General features: G+C 50.2%; 1 protein-coding gene across 2 annotated transcripts; it reads right to left on the reverse strand.

Annotated features, from left to right (window-relative positions):
• Positions 1-108: 108 nt before the first annotated feature.
• DENND2D (DENN domain containing 2D) lies at positions 109-18965 on the reverse strand (the record flags this gene model as incomplete). 2 transcript variants are annotated; one of them, XM_080692556.1, is made up of 12 exons in its annotated part: positions 109-185; positions 616-855; positions 1200-1284; positions 2121-2162; positions 5872-6049; positions 8712-8860; positions 10134-10274; positions 11343-11420; positions 12120-12189; positions 13343-13455; positions 14530-14705; positions 18908-18965. In XM_080692556.1, the coding sequence occupies 12 exons, from the start codon at positions 18963-18965 to the stop codon at positions 109-111; spliced, it is 1407 nt and encodes a 468-aa protein (XP_080548682.1). The 2 variants fall into 2 exon arrangements, with proteins under 2 accessions (XP_080548682.1, XP_080548681.1); XM_080692555.1 differs by lacking the exon at positions 18908-18965 and adding an exon at positions 15239-15326.
• Positions 18966-21236: the final 2271 nt, after the last annotated feature.

Raw genomic sequence — 21236 nt, forward strand, 5'->3', positions numbered from 1 at the left:
GATGGCGGTGGGTTCTGGGGGCTAAGAGTGGCTCCCATCCTACCACTCTGCCAGGGGCCAAAGTCCAGAACTGGCCTGTAGTTTAGTCACTTCTGATCACCACAACTCTTATTTCACAGTCTTCTCCCTTGGCTTCTTCTGTTTCTTCTGCTCCTCATATTCAAGTATTTTCTGTTGGAAGTAACCTATGGATTCAAATACAGGTGTCACAAAGTACCTAATCTGGCCTGGCAGACTATGATGAGCTCAGAAGTAAGGATCAGAAATACTCTGCTCTCCACACTAAAGCACACATACACACATGCCACCACCACCACCTGACCTTGCCAGGACCCCCAGGCCCTCACAAGACTCTAGAGAGTCACTACTCCATGTGGCCCCAAAAGGGGCCCACAAATAGAGGATAATTAACAGGAATTACTAATTTTTTAAAAAGACAAAAGGACCCAGTCCTGCTGGCTAATTAACCAGCCAACTTAAGTTTCATGCTACTTCTTTCAACCCCATTGATAAAGCTATTTTGGGGGGCCTCTAGAAAGAAATACACTTCCCTGCCCCTCCTCCTTATCTTAGAAGTGACCCTCTTGGGATGAGACGTGGGCACTGTCACTCTACCTGCAGGAGGATTCTTGCTCTTCTCTGCTTCCTGGATGAAGAGGGAGAAGAGCTGTGTCTTCACGAACTTCTTCACAAATCGGCGGTTGGTCTTGGAGGTCAGAGCCTTACAGAAGGACCGTTCTTGGAAGTGGCCTTGCCCATTCGCCTCCCGTTTGATATAGGAAGCATAGTGGCCCACGGTCTTAACAAAGAACTGCACAAAAGGGCCTGAAACATGTTCGTTGATTTGTTCTGAAGCTGCATGGGGACATACAAAGGCCACCTCAGAGGGTAGAAGGATGAAGTTCCCCAAACTCACTGCAGTATAGCTTTCATCACAGATTGAAAGCTCCTGGGGAAAGCTGTGGGGTAGGGTTTGCGATTACTGACTGACTGATTAAAATGAGAGCCTGGGTGTGGATTCTCTGCTGTTTCTTAGGGGGGGGGGGGAATCTCACATTCAGGCATGCCCGAGGACCTAGACTGCTAGGGCTGGCCTCAGTCTACCTAATATGTTTTTTTTAATTCTGGAAGGAAATAGCTGGGAATCATGCCCTGGAGCTTTCTGGAAAAACCCAAAACAGGAGAGGCCTAGGACTTACTCTTTAACTCACTGATCCCCTGACCAAGAGAGCCTAAGATGTCATCCTGAAGCTTTGGTGGCAAGATGTCTTTTTCATCACCAACCTAGGAGAGGACAGAGAGTCATGGAGGCAGAACAGAGGGTACAGTGGAGGGGTGGCAGAAGAGCATCAGGAGGGCGTGAGTGCCACACCCCCCAATAATCACCCACATAGAGAAACAACAGAAACTGCTTCTTTGTCTTCAATTTGACTACAAATATTAACAAGAGATCCTCTCAGTCCCTGTGATTCTTGGTTTATAGTCACTACTTAAAGCCCTAACACAGATGGCCTTTTAATGAAGTCATGTGTATGTCAGGGGCCTCAAGAGAAGGGAGGGTCTTATTAGCACAAGTTCTTACTCAAAATGTGTGTTAAAATAAGGGAAAGAGCCAGGTGTGATGGCACACACTCATAGTCCCAGCATTTGGGAGGGTGAGACAGGAGAATCACAGTTCTCAGCCAGCCTTAGCTACTTGGGCCCTTTACAACTCAGTGAGACCCTGTTTCGAAATAAAGAATAAAAAAGGCGGGGGGGGGGGGGGCTGGAGGTGCAGCTCGGAGGTAGAATGCCCCTGGGTTCCATCCCCAGTATCAAAAAAAAAAAAAAAAAGGAAGATAGCTGGGCATGGCGGTGGTATACAAATCCCAGTACTTGAGAGACTAAGAAAGGAGAATTTTAGGTTCGAAACCAGCCTCAGCAACTTAGTGAGGACCTCTGAACCTTAGTGATACCCTGCTTCATAGTACAAGGAAAAAGAAAAAATAAGGCTGGAAGTATAGCTCAGAGGTAGAATACCTCTGAGTTCAATCTTAGTACCACAAAAAAGAAGGGACATAATTATACTAGAGTGGTTGAATGAGTAGTGGGCTACAAGGGCTCTGGACTGAGATACTTACAGACAATAAGAAGGTTCCTTCACAAAGATTCACCAATAACACCTGAAAGAAATACAGAACGGCTTTATCCCTTCACAAACCTCGGGAGGACTTAACCATCTCCATTTCTGCTTGTGGCTATATCTTTGAGCCTAAGTATCTTCAAACTTCCTTTCCTGCCTGGTGTTCTCATTCCTTTCCTTCTTCCTCTGGACATCTCAGTTCCTTTCCTGGGGAAAGGGTATGTTTATGTAGAAAATGGGTAGGGGGCCGGCCAGGTGTGGTGGTGCACGCTTGTAATCTCAGCACTTGGGAAGCTAAGACAGGAAGATCCGGGTTCACAGACAGCCTTACCTACTTAGTGAGGCCCTTTGCAACTCAGTGAGACCCTGTTTCAAAAATAAAGAATAAAAAACAGGATTGGGAGTGCAGCTCAGAGGTAGAATGCCCCTGGATTCCATCTCCAGTACCGCAAAAAACAACAAATGGGTAGGAAAGAGCTAAGGTAAGAGAGGAGTGAGTATAATATAGAGAAATCATAGCCAGTCCCTTAATAAAACATTGATCATACTAATTGCTTCTATATGTAGAGCAGTTAATACTTGGCATGCACATGATAAGCACTTTGCAAATGTTTCTTATTTAGTCCTGGCAACAGTCCTGTGAAGCAGGACCTGCCCCCATCTTTCAAATGAGAAAGCAGACCTAAAGAAAAGTTGCCAGAGGTGGCTGGGGCTGTGTTCCTCTCTCTCTACAACTCTTCTTCCACCCCCTGTCCTCTGGCTAGACAGAACCAGACCTGTCTTGATTATTTTTTTATTTTTACTGTACTGGAGTTTGAACCCAGGGGCACTCTACCTCCAAGCTACACGCCCAGCCCTATTTTTTATTCTTTATTTAGAAACAGGGTCTCACTAAGTTGAGAGGGCCTCACTAAGTAGCTGAGGCTGGTCATGAACCTGCGATTCCCCTGTCTCAGCCTCCCAAGTACTGGGATTACAAGATTGCCCCAATTAATTATATACAATTTGCCTGGGGTTCTATTGAAAACTCCCTAAGAGCCTTGGGCCTTCCAACAGGAAACTCAGCAAGGGAAGAAAATTAGCCCAGGATCAACAGGAAGAGGACAGGAAAGCAAGCTGGGAGACCAAATGCCTCCAGGCTGTAGGAGAGACAAACACGGGGCTGGGACGTGGGGGACCCTACTTCCAGTACCAGCTCCATCATGATTTGAGAGTCCTACAGTCTAGACTAGGCACTGCAAACAGGCATACTGTTGGCCGGTTCCAACCAGCAGATCTGGTTGGAATACTCCTCAGAGTATTCTAGTAATTGGATTAGCTCCCAATATTTAAATTGGAATATTTCACATAAAATATGGATTTGGAGTTTCTCATGAAAATTCAGGCGCTCCAACACTGCTCCACATTTTTTTTTGAGGATTTTTGTTTTTTGTTTTTTTGGTACATTGTAGTCATACATCTTAATGGGATAAAAGACTTGTGGAGATATACATGCACATATCACCCAATTAGCTCTTACCTGATCCCCATCCCATCCCCTCCCCATCCCTCCTTCCCATACTTGGCTTAGTGATTGACTTTGATATGTTTGTTTAAGTACATCATGTGCTTTAGAGAGTTTCCCTCTTCCCCTCTCCCATCCTTCAGTTAGGTTGCCTTATTTTCTCCTCTATAGGATCTCCTTCTTCATCTAGAGTTCCTCCTGTTACCCATTTCTCCCTAGCTTTTGCATATTAGGGAAAGCATCCAATTTCTTATTTTTTGTGGCTGACTAATCTCACTTAACATAATGTCCTCCAGTTCCATCCATTTCCCTGTAAATGATGTAATTGTGTTTTTCTCTATGGCTGAGTAAAATTCCATTGTGTACATATCCCATAGTTTTGTAATCCATTCATCTTTTGATGGACATCTTGGCTGTTTCCATAGTTTGGCAATGATGAATTGTGCAGCTATGAACATAGATCATACATTAGTTTGGTAGTTTGGTTTCCTTTCTTTTGGGTAGTTATCAGAAGTGGTATTGCTGGATCAAATGGTATGCTCCACGTTTTAAAGGGCAACCAATGTACCACAGTCCTCCAAATCCTGTGCTGGACACTTAGGGGACTGCATTTGTGACCTTGGTCTTGATAACAGGGTGAAGGATCCTCCCTTCTTCCAAATACAAGGAAAGAGGAGGACTAAAAAGTATGCCATAAAAAACCACATGCACTGTAATTATCCATCAGCCAGGGGAGAAAAGTTGAACTAGTTCAGGCCTGTAACCACTTGTACACATAGGCTCAGACGCCTTCATTCAGGAAAGGCTGTTTATTTGGGGGTTTGGGAGGAAAATTTACATATGAAGAATTCTTATTTCAAAGTTATTCCTAGAACTCTTTGCAGTGTTTGGGCATATTATTGTCTATGGACTAAAAGAGCCTCTGTGGGGAGTTGTGGGATGCCCCACACACCCACTCTGCCCACGGGGCTCTCCTCCTTCCTCACCCCCTGCCCATTTTTCAAAGCCAGTGCTGAGGAATAAAACAAGCTATGGCTGTTGATTAGCAGGAACTGAAGTCCACTGACATTCTGGCATCTTCCTGCCTGGCCACTGAAGGAGGAGCTGCAGCTTCCGAGGAGGCAGAGCTGCAAAGTCAGGAAGTTTCATAACTTCTAGGGTTGGGACAACTTGAGTTTTATTGCTTAACACAAAGCTAATACTCTCCCAGTTAGTCACGAGGCTAAGGACGGTTCAAAGGGCATGTGTGTTCATTCAGTCAGCAGCTCTGAGGAAGGGTAGGGGAGCTGGAGAGCAAAAAGGGGAAATGCAGCCCCACTTCTCTCCTTCCTAGAAATACCTTGTAGGGAAAGACTTTGGTTTTATCTGTGCCTCTGTGACCTCAGCTAAGGCAATTGGGTTCTCTGGCCCTCGACTCTCGCTTACATAGCAATGGGGACATCCTTCCACTAAGTCTGGCTCCAGGCCTCGTTGGTACCTTCCTTCTAGACTCCTCCCTTTAGTAGGCCCATTCTGCACAGTGAGTCAATGGATGGCCAGGGCAGACATTCCTAAATATATCTTTTGCCTTCAGATACATAACTTGCTATCCTTAAAGTCTCTGTCAACAACCTAAAGAAGAGCAGGATTTGAATGATTTTTTTTCCACTTATAGGAAATAGATTTACCTGGTTAATGCCCACTTTCACAACTGAAGCTTCAGCTGCCAGCGGCACTACCAAGAAATAAGAAGCTAACAAAATTAAAGGGGATTTGAATCTAATCAACTGAGCTCTAAACTACTCAGAAAGATGGTGCATGTTGCAGAAATCCACATTCTCACGGTTTGCAGGAGGGCTCTCTTCCAAGGAATTTGAATGAATTCCAGTAGGGTGTGTGTTGTAGAGACCAGCTGTGATCATCCATTCATCTGAGAGATGGGATACTCCGGACATTACTCATTAGGGCTAGTCAGTATAAGACAGCCACAGGACTCCTGAATAAGCTGTGTGCTGCCTCCTGAGCCCAAAGAGACACCAATCAGGAGAAGAGAGCCAGTGCTTATTGAGCGTGAAGTATGTGTCAGGCATCATAATAAGAGCTCCATAGAAACTGAACACTGCTATCCTCATTCTACAGGTGAGGAAGCTCAGGCCTAAAGAGATTAAGTAACTTGCCCCAAATCTCACAGCTATTAGAAGCAGAGCTGGAATCCAAACCCAGGTCTGCCTGACTCCAAACCATGCACTCTTCTTGCTGCACATACCTCTTCCATGGGGCTGTCCAGAACCTCCTGCAGAAAGCGTGTTTGCACTCCAACCATGAAGGGGGTGGGGCAGCAGACAGTGGCCAGAAGGCTCTCAGGAACAACGGGGATGTAGGTGTGTGCCCAGCTGAAGGGATAGAGCAGCGCAGCGGCAGCATGGATGCACTGAGATAGGGTGCTGCGACAGAACACAGGAAAGGAGTCAGGGAGCCCTCATGCCTCCACCCTATAGCCCTCTCAGCCCAGCACCTGGGACAGCTTCTACAGGTGCCACCTGTGCCCACAAAAACAGGCTAGTCTGGGAGCCACGCTGGTCACAGGGCTTGTCACCACTTGTCCCTAGCAGGGGAAGAACAGAAACCAGGAAAGAGGAGGCTCCACTGGCCCAGGGTGGGGCATACATTTGATATTTGTTTATTTATTTTGTGGTGATGGGGATTGAACCCAGGGACATTCTACCTCTGAGCTACACCCCAGCCCATTTTGTTTTTAATCCTTTATTTTTGAAACAGGATCTTTCACTAAGTTGCAGAGGGCTTCACTAAGTAACGGAGGCGGACCGCGAACCTGAGTCCTCCTGTCTCAGCTTCCCAAGTACTGGGATTACAAGTGTGCGCCACCACACCCGGCTTGATATTTATTTTTCTCAGTTTTAGTTTTAGTTTCCTCAACTCATTACTGGCCAAAACTAAAAGCGACTCCAAAGAGGGGAGGGAAGAAGAGATGTTCAATCATTCAAAACGTTCAAATGGAGAAATGATCGGACTCTACTATATGCTCACAAGCTGTACTAAGGATGTGAATGCCAGGAAGATTGAGATGCTGGCTCTGCTTTTAAGGGCTGTGGGGTAGTAAAGAGACAGCCTTGTCAACAAGGGGCCTCACAGGAGTGGCAAAGCCTTTTCTCCTTGTGTCTATGCACTCTAATCCCAGTCTTGACCTCACATGGCTCTCTCTGGCCACTTGAGGTTACTGAAAGCTACCAGGTTGGTGCCTGAGTTAGCCTGGGAAATTCCTAGGTTCCAGGAACCTCTAACTCAGCATTTGCTACACGGAAAGTCCCAGAGAGGTGGCTCCTAGTCTATGCTTTTCAACAAAGCATTCCTCCTGTCACTATTGCCCAAGTCACAACTCCTCACTCCCACCCATACCTCATCTCCCCACACACCCTTCCCTGGCCTCTCTGTGTGCTTTCATGGCCCTGCATTTCCCCAGCCAAATTGCCCCAAAGCCAAGGCCAGTAAAAACACAGACACGGAAACCTTGTTTCGCTTCTTAGTAAGGAGCTAGCATTTCCTGAGTTCAGAAGACTGAGACTCTGGAGTGTCTAGCTGACTGGAAGCCCCTCCCAGCCCCAGCCTCAGGGACCTGAAAACCCCATGCGGGAAGGAAGTGGGGAGTGGTAATATTTCCCTGGGAAAAGTCTGTTCCCGAGAGGTGAATCCTCTAGTGTTCACTTCCCAAACACTGATCTGAGGAGAAGGGCCAGAACCCCAGCCCCAGGCACCACAGAAACTCATATTCACATAGGCCTGGGAGAGGAAGAGTTGCTTCCAAAGTGAAAACGATGCTCCTTCCACAAAGATTACCTATGACTAGCTCCTTTTTATTTTATTTGTTTAGTGGTACTATGGATTGAACCCGGGGACATTCTGTCTCAGAGATACACCCCCACCCATTTTTATTTTTTTATTTGGAAATGGAGTTTGTCTAAGTTCTGAGGCTGTCCTCAAACCTGTGGTCCTCCTGTCTCAGCCTCCCAAGTATTAAGACTCGCAAGGCTGGCTGACTAGTTTCCTTTTTTCAGTGCTTTTCTTAGTATCTGGACACACAGACCCCAGTTCCTGCCCAAACTTCTCTTACTCTGAAACCCATGACATCCATCTAGCCCCTGACCTCTATTCTTCCCTAATACCTTGTTCTCCTTCTTCCATAAAAGCTAGAACCAGGGTTGTCAGCTCAATGTCACTGATTCTCCCCATCTCCAGATAGGACTAGAACGTCAGTCCTCTACAATTTTATGTTTTTCTTCTCCATTTTGTCCTATCTCTCCCTTTGTTCTTTTTAGACTTGAAGCTCCTCGGAAGTAGAAACCAAGACATGACTGTGTCCTGCTTTGACTATCCACAGGGATACACTCAGCTGTGGGCTCATTATGAGTAGCAGCTAGTCCTTACCAATATCTTGGCAGGGCACTAGTACCTAACGTGCATTATTTCCTTAATCCTATCCACAACCCTGTGAGGTAGACACAGTCATTTCCATTCTACTTTAAGAAGACAGTGACCTACAGGAACCTCATAGGCAAAGCTTTTGAAACTCATTCTTCTGGATTTGAAACTCATTCTTCCAACTTCACTATCTATGCTTTCAACCACTATCTAATCCCGTGTCAAGGGCCATGTCTTGCTGGTATCTTTCCAATGCTTGGCATCTGGAAAACTGTTGATACACAATAAACTTTTGTTGAATGAGTGAATAAACAGGTCGATGGGCTTACCCTCCATACCATTCCACACTTTTTCATCCTGATCTCTACCCTATTTCCCCCTCTGTCTGGCAAGAGAAGATTCATGTCTACATCCACCCTCAACTGGTCCTACCAGGCTGCCCCGGGAACATTTCCTTCTCAGAGATAAATCAGGAACCTTCTTCAAGTTCAGAGACAGGACAGGGGAATTGCAACAGCTGTTTTTCTAGGCCTAAAGTGCAGATTCAAGAACTAGAAACAGGACAGTAGGCACGCAGACCCTACAGTCTGACTTCCTTTGAAAGCCTCAGCTCTATTCCCTGGAGCCCAGTGACGCAGTCTGGCCGTGCCATTCAGTGCCTGAGCCCACCTGAGACCTTCTGCCAGGAAGATGATTTTTCTCTCCAGCACTGCAGAGGCAAAGATCTGAATAATCTGTTCAATCTGGAGACAGTGCAACAGAGAACTAAAATCCACATGCTCCAGGTGAGAGTCCAGGGGCCGTGTCAGCGAGATGTACTGTGGAAAAACCGGAGGGGAAGTATCATCGAGCTGCGAAATCACTTGGACCCCAGAATACTGGGCCTGTACCAGCCCTACTCCATCCTTTCTGACCCTGTCTAAAAGCCCACCGGTGGCCGTCCTCTGCTCAGAGGATGGCTTGTGTAAATCTCAGCATGGCACACCAGGTCATGTCTAGAGTGCGCTCCCCTCCCAGCCTGTCCCACGTCTACTACTACGGTTCCAGGAGCACATGGAGCTTCCCACCGCCACCCTCGCAGACTGTGCTCCCCCCGCCCTTGTCCTTATCCTCTCTCAGGCCTCAGAGGCCCACCTGGGCCTCCTATTACTTCTTAATCTGTTTCTTCTGTAACACCCTGGGGGTTCTTTCATTGTGAACCTACAGCTTTTAATTGGATATTTATTGGTGTGTTTACTTATTTAATGTCTGTCTTCCCTAGCTGACTTTTAGCTTCAGGAGGTCAGGAACCTTGTTCATCCAGCTCCCCACTGTGCATCCAGAAAGCTCTAGCTGCTCCTCTGTTTTTCTGTGGAGGAGCCAAAGTTCAGAAGGGCACACGGACCCTGCAGGGTTCCAGGGGTCAGGACTGGAATTCTTAGAACCATGCTCGACTCGCTGCTTCAGTCTGTTTAGTGCTTCAGTGGAGTGAGCAGGGATGATAAGAAGTAGACAGGTGGAGGCCATAAGTAAGGTAGAGATAGGACAGACACACAGAATAAGAATGAGGTGCTGTGGGCAAAGAGTTTAAGGGCTGGATGTGAAGACCTTTCTGGCACCAAAACCCTCGACTTACATGGTGTATTGATCACAAAAGTCTCAGTGGCTTGAACAATAGCTAGGAGCTTGTATGCACATTATAAGGTATAGAATATCTGATTTTGATGTGTGTATGTGAGAGAGAGAGATTGAGAGAGACAGACAGACAGAGAAAGTTATTAGGGATTGAATCTAGGTGCATTCTACCTCTGAGCTATACCCCCAGCCCTATTTTATATTTTATATTTTAGTATTTTAGTTTTGACACAATGCCTCCCTAAGTTGTGGAAAGTCTTACTAAGTTGCTGAGGCTAACTGCAAATTTATGATCCTCCACCCCACCATGCCTGGTGGTTTTCAGCCCTGCCAAAAACTCAAAGCAAGTTCCCGTACCTGTCTGGCTATTTCTCTATACTTAAACCCACTGCATGGAAAAACAGTAGAGAGAGTTGTTACAGAAGCCTACCCTCTCCGACTGGGCTGGCGGGGTGTCCCGCTCATTTGCTAACCCACCTCCGTGCCTGAGTCCGGGATGAAGCTCTTGAGGGTGACGGTTTTTCCGGGTGCCGGGAAGGCTGCCTCTCGGAGGCCCTGCATGAACGGGTAGATGACAGCCATGGAGATCTGATGCCTCTTTTCCACTTCATCTAGGATCTGCCAAGAAAGGACCATGGGGGGCATGGCTCAGAGCATCATAAGGCTCTCACACCGGCCGCAATTGCTTATTCTTCTGTGTCTTCTAGGCCCCTCCAACAACCTGCTGTCCCTCCCTCCCTGGAAGAAATAATTTCATGCTAAATAATCTGCTCTCAATCTCCTGAACAAGACCTGATTTCTCCTAGTCTTTTCTCCTTCTTCTTCTTCCTCTTCCTTCCTTCCCCTCTCTCTCTCTCTCTCTCTCTCTCTCTCTCTCTCTCTCTCTCTCTCTCCCCCCGGATTGTACTCCTTTCTTCTAAGACCAACAGAAAGCTACTGCCCCAGAAAGTCATCTCAGAGTAAACTCGTCAGCCAGGACAGCACTCGCTGGAGCGGGAGCCTAGAAGCCTGACCTCTTAGTTGTCATTGTCTTCCAGCCACCACCACCAGAGACTCCCCAGGATCAGGGGTGCCCCAGCCCTCAGAACAGATGCACAGACAACAGATGGAAGCTCCGTTCAAGCAAAGGCCGATGGGGGTGCTCCCCACCCCCAGGGGCCCTGCTGGTCCTGACACGAGGGCGCTGGCACCAGATCAGCCCAGCAGCACGAGGCCTGGCAACATCGACTTCTGCCCCTCAGAGAGTCAGAGCAAGTCTGAGGCTCTGCTGTATAAAACTGCTTTCATATTTTGCGGGTGTTCCTTGGTTTATTAAGAGACTTCTCATATTTGGCCTCATTTGAGCCTCACTCTGGCCCAGGACAGAGGAAGGTGAAGGAGCATTGGAGCCACTGGACAGATGAGGACATTGGAGCTCAGAGCAGAAGACTCCTGAGGACCTCCTCCTCATCCTGTTCCAACTGCTCTTTACCTGACTAGAGCGGGAGCAGGGTTTCTCTCTGCAGATAGTCCCTAGAGTTGCCAGAAACCAAGTTGAGCCCAAGCCCCTCTCCGCTGTTTCCCCAAATGTCCTTGGTGCTGGCTGGGCCATCAAGAAGGAGCTCCACTCCGGGCTCAGGTTGCACAAACAGAGCCCAGAAGCTTAACAGGCCTAACAGGCCCCAAGGAATCCTGATCCGACCCTACCTTGGAGAACAGGCCGAAGCAGCCGATGCAGCTGATGATACAGTACACTTTGGGAAGGCGAGGGCCAGGGCCTGCGGGCTGGGGAGGGACAAGAGGCTCCTTCAGTGCTGCGACTTCCTCAGGGGCTTCTCCCACCTGGGCTGCTGAGGCGCACGGTGAGTGCTGTGGGTGGGCTGGTTGAGGAAGGCCTAACTGTGCAGAGTCCACGCATGGGACAGGCAGCAGGGAGGTCAGCATGGTCACCAAGGTCAAGTCAGCACGGTCACCAAGGTCAAAGACAGATGGCCTTGAGGGGGAGTACAGGCAAGCATTGCTGCCTCCAGGGCAACGTAGTCTGAAGGGTCAGCAAGGAGAGGGAGCAAGTGCACCTTAGAGATGGAGAAACGTCTAGGGAGGAATGAGCTATCAGGTGCTTTGAAGAATCCTCCTGGAAACCCAAGAATTGAACCTAGTTGTCCCAATCCCCACCCCTCCTCTGGGAGGCCCCAGGCCTAGACAAGCAGGCCTCTCACAACACAGGGAGCTGTTGAAAGGTGGGGAGAGCACAGACCCGAGCCTGGCCAGCCAAGGTTCCCGGCTGGGCAAAGAGGGGTGCCATATCCCCGTTCTTGTGGGGTTACAGAGGGGACACTAACGTGGCGGCAGGTGCTGGGCTGTTCTCTCTCTATAACCACCACTGCCAGCGAGACTGGGCTTTTGCAGCTGAGGCTTGCACCAGCCCAGCTGTGGAGCGGAGCAGGCCACGGAGAGGAGGGGGCAGTTCTGAGCGACACAGACCAAGAGGCGCCTGCAGTAGCCAATCTTCCTGCTCCCATCCACATTGGTCAGGACGAAGGAAAAGGTCTCCCTAAGAGAGAACACACAAAGCTTGGTTTGTGTTTGCTCACTAGACTCTGAACGCAAGGCAGTGCGCGTCAGAGGAGTGGAGAGGAGGGCAAAGGGGAGCTGCTGATTAGTCACGGTAGTAATAACCCTAGTATTTCTTGTGTGTGTGTGTGTGTGTGTGTGTGTGTGTGTGTGTGTGTGTGTACTTGGGATTGAATTCAGAGGCATTCTACTTCTGAGCTACATCCCTAGTCTATCTATCATCTATCATCTATCTATCTATTTCAAAACAGGGTCTCACTAAATTACTGAGGCTGGCCTCGGACCTGTGATCCTCTTGTCTCAGCCTTCCAAGAATGAGGATTACAGGCATGCGCTACCACGCCAAGCTTCCAGTCATTTATTAAGTGCTCATTAGCGTCAAGCCCTAAATGCTTTACCTCATTTGATTTTCAAAACAACCTTCTGAGGTGGGTTCAATTATCATTCCCACTTTGAAGATAAAGGACTGAGGCTCTGGTTCTAAATTTCGTGTGTGTGTGTGTGTGTGTGTGTGTGTGTGTGTGTGTGTGTGTGTGACCATGGATGGAACCCAGGGGCATTCTACCACTGACGACCCCAGTCTCCTTCTCCTCCCTTTTTTTTTTAAATTTATATTTTTAAACAGGGTCTTACTAAGTTGCAGAGGCGGGCCTCAAACTTGTGATCCTCCCCTCTCAGCCTCCCAAGTGCTAGATTACAGGCATGTGCCACTATGCCAGTGTACAACTACAGCTCTAAGAGGATATTTCTTATCCAAGATAAATTTATACATGGTGAATTCAAAATTCAAACTCAAGCAGTCAGTCTAGGGCTCTCATGCCCGAGGCCTTTACTGTACTGCCCTCTTAGAATACAAAGGCCTTCTGCCTATTCCAGCTTCTTTTAGGCACAAAGTAAAAAATAATGAACATAGCTCCTAGGCAGGTGAGAGAATCCCTCTTCTTTGGTGAGAGGCCAAACAGCAGCTAAGATGTTTGGCCATAAGGGCCCCCACACAAGATGTTTATAATGGAATAGATTCTGTTCTCAGGCAGAAAACCAGCATGCATACCACGTAAGGGACAGGGGCACAGGAGCTGGGCAGCTCACACTCACCCTTCTCCCCAACTTGATAGCCCTGCCTAAGCAGTTACCTGGGATATTCAGTAAGTGGTGCCCACTCATTCCCATCTGGGAAGCAGAACAAGGGGATGGCTTTGAGCAGCCTCTCCTCCTCCTCCTGCTGGCCCCGAAGCAGGTTCTCTCGCTGTAAGGAAAAGGAAAAGAAAGCCATGGAATGTGGGGATAGGAGGTGAGCTGCCAGGCTTCTTCTTCTTTTTTTTTTTTTTTTTTTTTGTGGGTCTGGGGATGGAACCCAGGGGCATTCGATCTCTGAGCTACACCCCCTACCCTATTTTTTATTCTTTACTTTGAAACTGGGTCTCGCTGAGTTGCAGAGGGCCTCACTAAGTAGCTGAGGCTGTCCGCGAACCGCGATCCTCTGGTCTCAGCCTCCTGGATGCTGGGATTACAAGCGTGCACCTGACTTGCCAGGCTTCTTTTGAGGTTTAAGGTCATCTTAGGATAAGCCTTTCCACTGGCGGGATCGGGTAGGGAGGTCAAAAGGCACCTTTGCCTCTTCGCACCGCACCATGACCCCAAAGACCAGAGCTCCTCTGGGCCACATCAGCATGAATGTGGCTTGGCCTTCAGTATCTTGAAGATCTACACAGTGAGAAAGGAGGTCAGGGGCCACACTAAATAAAGAAAGGCCCTGAGCTGGCCCAGCCCCAGAGGAAGGCAGTCAGAGATACCACATCAGAAAAAAAAACAGCAGCAGCCAGCTCAGTTGCCGCACCTGCTAACAAGACGAGTTAACAAAAAAGATGCCCTATTCTAACCCCTTCACCCATGGCACGGTCAAACAAGCAGCAGTCTGATGATTGGGCTGTGGCGGAGTTCTGGGCCTGCCCACCAAGTTATGTGCAGCCCTCCTTCCCACACTGCAGAGGCAGGGGATTTGTTCTAGGAGGTCTGACAGAAAAGCTGCTTTTCTGCAGGGAAAGGCAACTGAATGGAATTTAGGAGAACCAGGAGGTCTCCGAAGGGGCAAGGGCACTAGCCTTGTTTCTGTCCTAGGGAGCCTCAGCCGGTCCCTCACACAGCAGGCAGACCTAGATTCTGTGGGTGATAACAGAAAAGTAGGGCTGGGCTAAGAAAGAAAGAGAAGCTGTGAGCTCAGAGCGCCAGCCCTAGCAGGGTGAAGAGAAGTAGATGGAACCCACGCCACCTTTCAAACACCCCAACTTTTTGCTCCCCAACCCCCTCCCTCAGTCCTTACCTTGGGAAACTGGTAGGTGATTGTGGGCTCATAGTCATCACCTGAGCGCTTTTTTTTCAAAGAAACCACCAGAAGGTATTCAAAGAAGTGTTGTCCCCCAGCAAAGCTGGACAGAGTGTGTTCCTGGGTCCTTTCTGGCTCCTTGACAGCTTCCCCCAGATTGTCCTGGGGAGGTCCTGAGATTGAGACGGCAGGGCACCTTCAGTATGCCACCCCTCCGATCTGTAGACACTTTCATACCCAAGGCCGCCTTCCCAACGCTGAGCTACCTAAAGCTTGACCAGCACCTGACCATCAAACAACACCAAAGCCAAGTGGCCGTTTCCATGCCTGCCCTAGCAGACTTGAAGCCAGAGAGCCAGGAGGAGGAAAGAAGCCACTGATTCAGAAGCTGAGGAGATGGACTGGGAAGGCTCTGGGAAGCCCTCTGAGCCTGGGGCATCTCTGCCCACCTAGGGAGTCCCAGGACAGTAGGCCCCGAGAGTCCACCTGTGCTGAATCATCACATGAGGCCCAAAAGGCTCGTGACTGAGCACACCAACCCCCTCAGAGGGCAGGATTGGCTCTGCACACCAGCACAAGAAACCTCATGGCCCAGTCAGTCACATGGGGGACCATGTGGAGGTTCGAGCAGAAAAGAAAGAGGAAGGAGCAGCCCCGTTTAAAAGGGTCACCTCAAAAATATAGGAAGTGGACAATCAGTCCTGACCTGCTCGCAGCCGAAGCAGTCGACTTCGGAAGTGCCCGAGCGCTCGTCTTACCACTTGCCCTTCCATCTTCCCGCGCCCTCTTGGCATGGGGTGCTCTCCTCTTCCCCACGCCGGCTGCCTACAGGAAGCCCGAGAAAGAGGAGGCTGCTGCTCTGGTCTCCAGCTACAACGCTCTGAAGCTGAGCCATGCGCTGTCTTCCAAAGAAGGGAGGACAGTTTTCATTTTGCACGTCCCAGGGTTGAGCAAGAAGGATGTGACAGAGCCCCAGAGGCTGCCGAATGCGGGCACTGGCAGAGGCGGCATCCTGGCACCACAGCTCAGCTCTTGGCTCCTCCCAAGAGCCCCAGGGTGTGGTGAGAAAAAAGGTCCTGAGCAAACACCTCCAAGGCTCAGCTATTTCTGGGCTAAGGGCTTTGAATTCTGGACTGTGGATTGTACAGCGAGTTTATGTGCAACCTCGGGGCAGTGAGGAATGCCTGCCGGCATCAGACCGTGGACACCCAAGCTTCACCCGGCTCAGGGCTGGGAATTTACATCCCCTAACTTTGATTGCTAACCTTCCATTTCTCAACTTATTCAACAGCAGCTAAAAACCCCTGCGAGGCTACCTGCCACATTCTAGAAGTTCTAGGACTTCAGGATCTATAGCAAGATCACAAGACCCAACACTCCCTAAGCTGAGATGCCACTGCTTTGCACCGATTAAAATAAATACACTTGGCCCAATAGTGATATAAACATATTAATTCTTCTAGCAAGAGGGGAAGTCCTAGAAGTCAGTATGGACACCAAAGCCTCTTCTCCTGATGCTGAAGTAGAGAACAAAGTCTATCCCCAAGACAAGATATATATATATTTTTTTTCCAGAATAAATAACTACAATGGTGAGTCTCTACCCTGCTGTAACATGTCCTGGACTAAGGCAGACAGTTCTCTCATGGAGACTGTTCCAGGGCTCTAGCAGGTTCCCTCTTCCCAAATAGGAAGCACTGACTCAGGAAACTGTAGCCTAGAGTAGGGGACTGGCTGCATCAGCAGCCAGAGGAACAGCCATGGCTGGGGAAAGCATCCAGGTGATCACCACCCACCCCCACTCCTGCTCAGCCCTTCTTGCTTGGGCCAGCTCAGAGACCTGAGCGGCTGGGCCACGGCTGTGTCTGGAGACAGGGGAAGAGAGGAAAACAGCAGTAAATCTCACCTACGATTCTCAAAGAAACCCGGGCACAAGGAAATGCACAGGGTAAAAGGGAAGGAGGAAGGAGGAAGCAGGAGCCAAAGGGATTTGGTGCCAGTGTCTGTCACTCCTGCAGAGAATGAGCAGTCCTCTGGAAGGGAGAAGGGTGCTAGGGTGAGGAGGTGGCTGCCTTGCTCCCAGGAGCTCTAGGCTGGGCTTCTGTGGCAGGTGTTAAAGCCAGGGCTCAGTCTTCCAGCCATGATTCCTGGGGCGTGCCCCAATCATAGTAAATAAGGAGGTTCTGGAGGTTGTAATAGGCGACAGGAGTGAACCAGAACTCAGCCATCGGTGCACCTCACTTGTGACCTGCAAAGACTTGTTGCACAATCCTTACTGCCTGAGGAGCAGGCACCTTCCTGAGACACAGGATAAATCAGAGGCTATTTAAAATTAATAGGATTATGAAAGCTCCATGCCCAGGCTCCTGCCTCTGGGTGCCTTCCATAATGAACATCCCACAGAGGTTTTCAAAGGGCTCTGAGAACCAGAATCTTCCCGCTGGTCGTTCCAGAACCTCAGGAAATCATGCTCTTTCCTAAATCCTTCGGGCAGCATTTTCAGTTCATTTCCTCCTGCTTTATCAGAAACGCCAAACGAACAGCAAAACTCAGAGGTCCTTGACACAAAAAAAGTCATTAGACTTCCGGGCTGGTGCCCACAGTGTTTTCTCCCTCCCCCCTTTCAGAAGAGATTATCAAGAGAAGAAGAAAGCATGTGAGAAAACCAATACTCATCAAATGCATTTGTTTCCTGATTAAGCTACCTCACTGAATCCCTGGTGCCCTGGAACGGGATTATTACGCTGAGGTTTAGTTGAGGAGGGAGCCACCCTTTGTGGGGATGCCAAAAGGCTGGTTACACTTGTTCTTCCACCAGGAAGCCCCTCCCACAGCCACCTGACTGAAGTCCCAGAACCGTCTAGAATGTAGTTGAGGGGATTTTCTGACCTTGATCTGAAAACCTGGTCTCTTAACCCAAGACCACCACAACACTCCTTCCCTGATGATTTACACACACACACACACACACACACACACACACACACACACACTCCTAACTTATAACATTCTGAAGCCAAAAAGGCAAAAGGGCAGAAAATAACCAGGACGGTGGAGGATGGTATCCGCTGGCCTGACATGTCCTAGACTTCAGGACAGGTAGTATAGACAGACTGCCTATCTCCCAGAGCCTCACAACCAGGAGGCTCCTCCCCACACAATCAGCAGTCCTACCCTGCCTGGGGTGGGTGGGTGGGGACAGACCCTATCTCTTCAGCAGACTTCCCAGGGTCTGGTGCTTTCCGGAGGAGAGAAGACACCAGTTTTCCCCTTCATTCTGCGCCGGGGCTGCAGGCTCTGACCTCTTCCCTGTGAGGCAGGTTCAAGAGTTGGACACTGGGGAGAGCTCCAGCTGGAGCAGGGGTGGTGGAGGGGAGGGAACGGACAAAGAGCAGGTCACTGGAAAGTCACTGCCATTCAGGGGAGGGCGCACTGCCCACTCTTCAGTGGAGGAGTGGAGAGTGGAGTAGAAGGGGCTCACTGGGGGTCTCTACTTGCCAATCTTAGGGGAGGGGGGGACTGCTGGGAGTGACCCCTGCTCACATCCAGCCCTCTACTCTCTTCAGAAGGGGAATTTCTAGGCAGAGAATGTAGGGGTTGTGGCTGCTCAGCCACAGGACTGCCTGGACAAGCAACAATAAGTGTCTGTTGAATGAATGAATAAATTAATCAGATCCTCGCTGCCTTTCTTCCAATGGCCAGCCCTCCGGCTAAATAGAAGAGAGAGGAAACTAACCTTGATTTCTAACTTAACCCCCACCACCTGGGCCAGGGGCATGGGTCCCACCTCACTGTTGGGGGGCTGAAGAGTGGGGCGGGCCCACTTTGGGTCGTGCTCTCAGGAGGCAGAAGGGTAGGCTCCACCCTAGTTCTGCCTGTCCCTGGAGGCCACCCGGGGGCCTGGCGGTGCAGGCGCTGGGAAGGACAGTGTTGGTGGCCAGAGGCTATGGTAGGGTCAGGGCAGGCTGGCTCCCAGGGGCTCGGCAGAGGCCACCGCCCAGTGCGGGCTGCGAGGCGGCGCCCCCCGGAGGGCGCTGCGGGCGCTCCAGGCACTCTGCGGTTGCACACCGGCTTCCTGAATGGAAAGACACGTGGCCCCGGGGCCCCACAACGGTTTCCTCCGGCCGCCGCCTCCCGGGGGGGGCTCGCAAGCTGGGCCTCGCCGGTGACCTCTGACCCCGCCCCCACCTGGCCCGCAGACCCCTACCTGCGCTGTCTGCAGCTCTGTCTCCAGCTCACCTGACCGTCGCGCCGCCCTGCGGAATCCCGCCCAAAGTGCTCCGGGGTCCCGACCCTGCCCCCGCCGCCCGGCCTCCGGGTCCCCCCGCCCGGCGGCCCCCGCCCCCCCCCCCGCCGAGCCCGGGCCGGCACTAACCCCCGCGGCCGCGCTTCAGTCTCAGGCTGGCTCGCAGGCGGCGGCCGAGCCCATCCATGGCCCCGGAGCGCCCGCGCCCGCCCGTCCGGCCCCGCCCCGCCCCGCCGCGGCCCCGGCCCCCTCCGCCCGCCCCCAGCTTTCACTTTCAGCGGGGGGGGGGCGCGGGGACGGCGGGGCGGGGCCGCCACCTCCGGGCGCACCTGGGCGGGCCGGCGCCTCGCGGGTGACCGAGGCGCCGCCGCCGCTCCGAAGCTCGGCTTTGGGCCCCCGGCGCCAGGTGGTGGCTGGGGGCGCCAGGCGCTCCAGGGCCAGGGCCGGGAGGTGCAGGGCCGGGTGTGCCAAAGGAATCTAGTAGCACTCTCAGAGTCCTCGCACCTTCCCAACCCCTCCACCTCTCTCCCTGCAACTGCTTTGACCTGTGACCATTTCCAGGTCTCTTGCCATATTTGTCTTCTCAGCTGGAGGAGGGACTCTTCACCTGGAGGAGGGACTGGAGAAGTGGATTGGGGGTCCTCACCCTGCCTTCCATCAGTCTTAATTCTTCTGAAGATCAACAAGGAGCAATACCTGTCCCCTTTGCCCCCGACAGCTGTGAAAGTCAGGGAATGGACAGCTTTGTACGCTGTTAGGTGACACATGTTTCAAGGGACTGTTATCATCATTGCAGCCAACTCCACGCCCCTTCTAATCCCAAATCCCAAAGCTACCTTTCGGCCTCTCCTCCCTCTTCTCATTCCTGCTGACATTCAAATATTCCCAGACTTCAAACTGCTTATCAGCCATGAGTGTGTGTGAGTGCGTCACTGGGGGGGGGGGGATGGAACCCAGGGGTGTTCTACCACTAAGCTACACAAACCTATTTTATTGTTAGTTTATTATGTTTTAGCTCTTTGTATTTGTTTTTGTTTTGTTTTTGTTTTGTTTTGTGTTTTTTTGGAACAGGCTCTCACTAAGTTGTGGAAGGCCTCACTAAGTTGCAGCCTCAGCTGGTTGCAAACCTGCGATCTTCCAGTCTCAGCCTCCCAAGTACTGGGATTAGAGGCATGCACCACCAGGCCTGGCTTCAACCATGAAATTCTGGGAAGTTCACTTGGTCTTGGGGGATATGCCTTGGCCCCTCTCCCTTCCAGGACACATTTCTATAGGAATGGGAAGTATAGAGTCTGTCTGAGATTTCACTATTCATCAAGGTCTTGGCCTCAGTTTTGGGAGTGGCAGAAGGAAGAGAAGTATGTCTGGGACCCATGGGACTGACCTCCAGACCCACAGTCCTCTCTCGGGGCCTCATGCCCGTCCTCCACATGACTCTCTAGTAACGCCCTAAGGGGGAGCCTGTTGTGAAGCGAGCCCTAGTATTAAACTGTCTACACTTAGCCCAGAGGTTCTAAAAGTTGCCTTTACTCTAGGCGTTGGCAAATTTAATTATACAGTCCTGTTTCTGTTCCCTGTTTTCTGGATCCCTGCATGCAAGGACACAGCTCTTTCTCCAAGTACCTTCTCTTGCCTAGACTCTTGCCGTGGGCTTCTCTGTAGCGGCAGGATTTGCTCCTGATAAACTTGTCCGATTGATTGGCAATTATTGTGCCTCAGTTTTCCCAACCTATTTGACAGTGCTCCCATCCAAAGTGCTTTCTTTCTTTAAAAACTGGTGAAGAAAGGCCGGGCGTGGTGGCACACACTTGTAATCCCCGCACTTGGAAGGCAGACACAGGAGGATTGCACAGGTTCGAAGCCAGCCGCGCGTGCTGGCTTAGGAGACCCTGTTTCCAAATAAAAAAGTATAAAAAAATAGGTCTGGGAGTGTAGCCCGAAGGTAGAAGGGTTTCCGGAACCCCAGTACCACCAAAAAAAAAAAAAAAAAACAGGTGAAGAAACCAAGCACGGTGGCACATGTCTATAATTCCAGTACGTGAGAGGCTGAAGTGGGAGAATCAAAAGTTCAAAGCCAGCCTCTGCAACCTAGTGAGACCCTGATTCAAAATAAAAAAATAGAAAGGGCTGGGGGCATCACTTGGAGATAGAATGCCCCTGGATTTAATCCCCAGTTCCAACAAATAATAATAATCATTATTATTTTTATTATATATCATTGATAATAATATAATGATAATCTCATCAGGATGTTAGGGTGACATGAATGGCAGTAATGGAATGGAAACAAGCTGGTTGGGAATGAAACAATAAACTACTGGGATGTGAGGAAACAGTTAACAAATACAATCTACATTTCTGCAAAGTGTGGAAAACAACAGGAAAAAGTTAGCTGAGCTATAGCTAGGAGGAGATTTGGGCTTAAAGTGGTGGGCTCGAGAGGAAAGATAAGAGCCTA

Source organism: Muscardinus avellanarius (assembly GCF_963383645.1).
Source record: "Muscardinus avellanarius genome assembly, chromosome: 3".
NCBI classification, from domain to species: Eukaryota; Metazoa; Chordata; class Mammalia; order Rodentia; family Gliridae; genus Muscardinus; species Muscardinus avellanarius.